General features: G+C 51.8%; 1 protein-coding gene across 1 annotated transcript in view; it reads right to left on the bottom strand.

Moving 5' to 3' along the window:
* SLC6A5 (solute carrier family 6 (neurotransmitter transporter), member 5) overlaps positions 1-107 on the bottom strand; it is a 51650-nt gene extending 51543 nt beyond the window's left edge. Inside the window, exon 1 of the mRNA XM_010858472.1 lies at positions 6-107. Within this exon, the coding sequence (XP_010856774.1) occupies positions 6-107 (102 nt within the window). The remainder of the gene's footprint in view (positions 1-5) is intronic.
* Positions 108-4051: the final 3944 nt, after the last annotated feature.

Below are 4051 nucleotides of genomic sequence, written 5' to 3' on the forward strand. Positions count from 1 at the left end.
GTGGCCGCGGGAAGCTCCTGCTCCGGGCTCGTCCTGGGTGCGCACAGGCCATCGTGGTGGCCCGGGGGCACCGCCGCCTCCAGGCTGTTGGCTGGTTGTTTATTCATTTCCTTGGGAGCACTGCAATCCTGCGAACACAACGTGAAGTTCGTGCAAAACAAGTCACGGCAGCCTTAAAAAATACCTGTATCCACATATGGAGACGTTCACAACTCAGATCCAGACAGAAGATCCAGGGAACAAATTGGAATCTGGATTTTTTTTTTTTTTTTTCCTTCTCCAAGAAAAACTGTAATCAGTATTTCTCAATCTGTCTCCCTGATAACTAGATGACATAAGGAAGCTAATATTCTCCTCCCTGATAGAAGGTGAACTAAAAAAAGATGCAGAAGTGTTTTTTGGAAGGGGGGAGAAAAGGAGGGTGGAAATAGCCCTACAGCCATGAGCTCCTCGCCTTCTTTGGATTTCACATCATGGCTTTGGGTGCCCACGGTCCCCATCACCATTGTGGAAAGATTCTTTAATTTTCCGCCCCATTTCCTTTGTCATTCAACAATGCACATTTGCTGCTTTTTTTTTTTTTTTTTTAATAAGCGATAGACAAGCTGTGGCCACAAAAGCTGATGCCCTGGCACCTGCAAGTGTCTGAGCCCAAATCTGTTATGTGAATCCCAGCGATCCCAAAACTACCCACACCTGCCAGGTAGTAAAGGCAAGGATAAGGAAAACGACCAAACAGTAACAAAAACCCCGCAAGAACAACAATAAGCCAGATTTAAAACACAAGACAGTAACCAGGTTTATTTTACACAGCCTACATTCACTTCCAGATTCCTAGATATGCAAAAGAACCTGAGAAGACTTTTGGTCCTCCCCACTCCCCAAGAATAGCTATTCACAAGAGTTCAATACCCATGCCCCTATACTGGCTTAGGAACTGAAACTCAGGACTACTAATTTTCACTTGCTTTCTCCCAATTGAGAATGAAAATAACTGCCAGCAATATATATATATTTTATCCACTTTCTCTCTTCATGTTATCTTTCAGGGCTTCATAAATATTAGTACCACCAATTACTATTATACTGTAAGAATAATCATATTACCTTCACCTCAGCCATACCTAACCTTCTTGCACAAATGCACAGGTCAGAACTCTTTAATTTGCACCAAATTAAGTATCTCAGCTCCAGCCAGCATTCTTATCTCAGTAGCCTCTAGTACTCCGTGGCTCTCTTCAGTATTGGCACCTGGCTTTTCAGCACCAAGGACAGTTCCCAGAAGAGCGGGATTAGGAGACACTTCCAACCTCTTAGCTCCAGCGTCTCAGAAACCTCTTTCCCACCCCCAGGTGATGCTTACAACTATAATGTACCTATGGTTGTCTTCCCTTTGCCTTTCAGAATATATAGAACATTTCACAAAGAAATATCCAAAACGAATCTGCCCTTCCTACCCTCGCAGCCCCCTCTCCTCTTAAAAGAACAAAAGCAAACACTCACCATGTCTGAAACGGGCAACAGAGTCAACGAGTAGCGAGTGAGACCAGCTATTGACAAGACTGGGTTTGGCTCCAGCAAGAGGCGCTTTCTATATCTCCTTGGGAAAGGCCGGGTTTGCGTCAGTGCAAAGCAAGGTGCCCTTCGTTTGACATTTTCTTGATAATACAAGTTTGATAAATCATTACCCCCTTGGATTCGAGTTTTAAAGGGACATCAGCTGAGAGTACGCTGGCCAGTTGTCACTCAGGCGGGAGGGGGCTGCGTGTTCGGCGTGACTCATGTGGGTCTGATTACTAAACCGAAGCCGGCGGGAGGGGATGACAGTTTTCCTCCTCCTAATTAAGGGAAACATGGGAGGGACACGTCCCACTGCACCCAAGCTGAGGCGCAGCCACCAATGGATCGGATTGGGCTGCCGAGGTGGGTGTAGGGGAAGGAGTTAAATCACTGTCGTGTTTCCTTCTTTCTCCTCGGCTAGATCCCCTTGCCACCTCTCCAAACCTGCAGGAAGAAGATCCCGCAGTATTACGCTACAGAGATCGAAGGTCTGCATGAAGCACCACAGACCTGCAATGGCTGTGCACAGGGCCCCTGCATTTAAAAGGCTGTACCAACCTTGTCTGTACCTGACTTCAGATTCCCAACCTCCCTGTCAATTGGTGTTGGGGGGATCCTTAAAAAATAGGTCTTCGCTTAAAAAATTGAGGTCTAGTGTTTGCATTTCTACGTTATCTCCATGAACACAATGAAGAGACATTCCTAAATAAAATTAGGATTATTCTCATTGCATGTTTTAAGCTCTTCTGACAATATTATAGAGAAATAAAAAAGAAATTATTCCCAGCACTGATCTGGTTCTTAGGTCACTTTCAAAGTCAAAGGAACTCCATTCTTTCTTCCTGTCCCTGTTGATAAAAATCCACCACAGGCAGGGAATGACGCACAAAGTGTAATAGACCCTCCAAATCACCATCCTCGGCAGCTGGGCAGCAGGGCTGGCCCTCCAGGTGCCAGCAGAGGACGTTCTACCATACTGAGGCTAGGGTGGCCGCGGTGAGAAAAAAAGACGGGCTTTCCTGTTGGTATAAAGCAATGACTGCAGTCATAAGACAGGAAAGACACCTTTACAAAAGGGATAGTTTGGAGACTGGCAGGGGGATCGTAGCAAACGCTCCCCCTCTGGCCGAACCGGTTCTGGGAGCTCCAGGCCTTGGAAACGGGGAGCTCCACAAAGCATTCTGTCCCTACCCTGCTGCCCGCAGCCGTGCCCACTGCCTCGGGGTCGGCGGCGTCGCAGTCGACTGGGCTGTCCCCCCGCGGCGTGAGGACAATGCCGCGGCGCCCGCTGGCGAGGCTGCGGCGGCAGATTGCGGTGGGCGCCCAGGGCCTTCCTGCCGGGGCCCTCCCGCCTCCTCCCGAGCCGCGCCAGTGCACGCGGATGCCTCAGCTCACTGGCTCTGCCCCTCCAAGAGCAGCCGGCTAGGGACCCACGGTCTGCAGGATGATGGAAGGGGGAGAGGTTCCCTGAAGTGCCATTCCTCCCCAAGTTTCCTGGGGGTGGGGGGAGCTTCAGGCCTCTTTCCATTGTAGTTTTGATTGAACATTTATTAAGATCTCAACATTGAACAACCGTTCAAGGGCTTTCCATGAATGGGCTTTTCCATTTAGCTTCAAAAACAGTTTTGGGGAAACTCCCAGTTAGAAAGCGGGAGACAGAGGTTCAGAAAGTCACCTTCGAATCCTGGAGAGTCTTCCCAACCCTCCCACAAGGCCGTCTGGGGGCCCGATAGCGCTTTCCAGGAGGGAAACCCAGCTAGGTGGCAGAGAGGGGAAGAAGGCAAGTGGAGTGGGACTGTGGTGGGCTCTCGTTGCAGGAGGGTGAGAAGAGCAGGTGAGGCCAGGAATCCCACATGGGGCGCTTGCTTCGACCCTGGCGGGATCGTGGAAACACCCTGGACTCCCGGAGCCACGGGGAAATCCAATGGGCTCTGCCAGGCGCTTCTTCCCAAACAGTCCGCAAAGAGTCAAAGCAAGATTTGAGAACTTAGGTAAACGGCAGGCAAGGCAGCCCTGAATTTCTGCGCCAGGATGCGCACCCTTAGATCCGGGTAGGCCTTGCCCTCCCGGCCCTGGGCTGACTTCCAAAAGACAGTCACGACTTCTAAGTCAGTTTTCGCAATTTGCATTCGAGCGCCCCGCCAAGTGCCAGGTGCCAACGCATCGACGCTCCGGGGCGCACGGACGTCCCGGCCCGGGCGGGAGAGAGCAAAGTGCGCAGAGGCGGCGGCGTGCTGCTGTCCTGCGCCCCGAGCCCTGGCTCAGCCCCCACCCCCGGGTCTGACGTTTCCTCCGCAGGCCCTCCCCGGCCAAGTGCGCACTCGGTTCCCCCGCGTGGGGCCCGACGTGCGTCAGGCCCTTTGGAGATGGTTGAAGCGGAGGCTGCAGGGCTTTAGCGGAGGCGCTGCTTTGGCTTCCCACCTCCTCCCCTTCCAGTGGCTAGATCCTGCAGAGGAGGGGCCGCGTGGAGAGGGGAGCGGGAGTGCGGAGC

This window comes from Bison bison, unplaced genomic scaffold (genome assembly GCF_000754665.1).
Source record: "Bison bison bison isolate TAMUID 2011002044 unplaced genomic scaffold, Bison_UMD1.0 scf7180017864388, whole genome shotgun sequence".
In the NCBI taxonomy this organism is placed as follows: domain Eukaryota; kingdom Metazoa; phylum Chordata; class Mammalia; order Artiodactyla; family Bovidae; genus Bison; species Bison bison.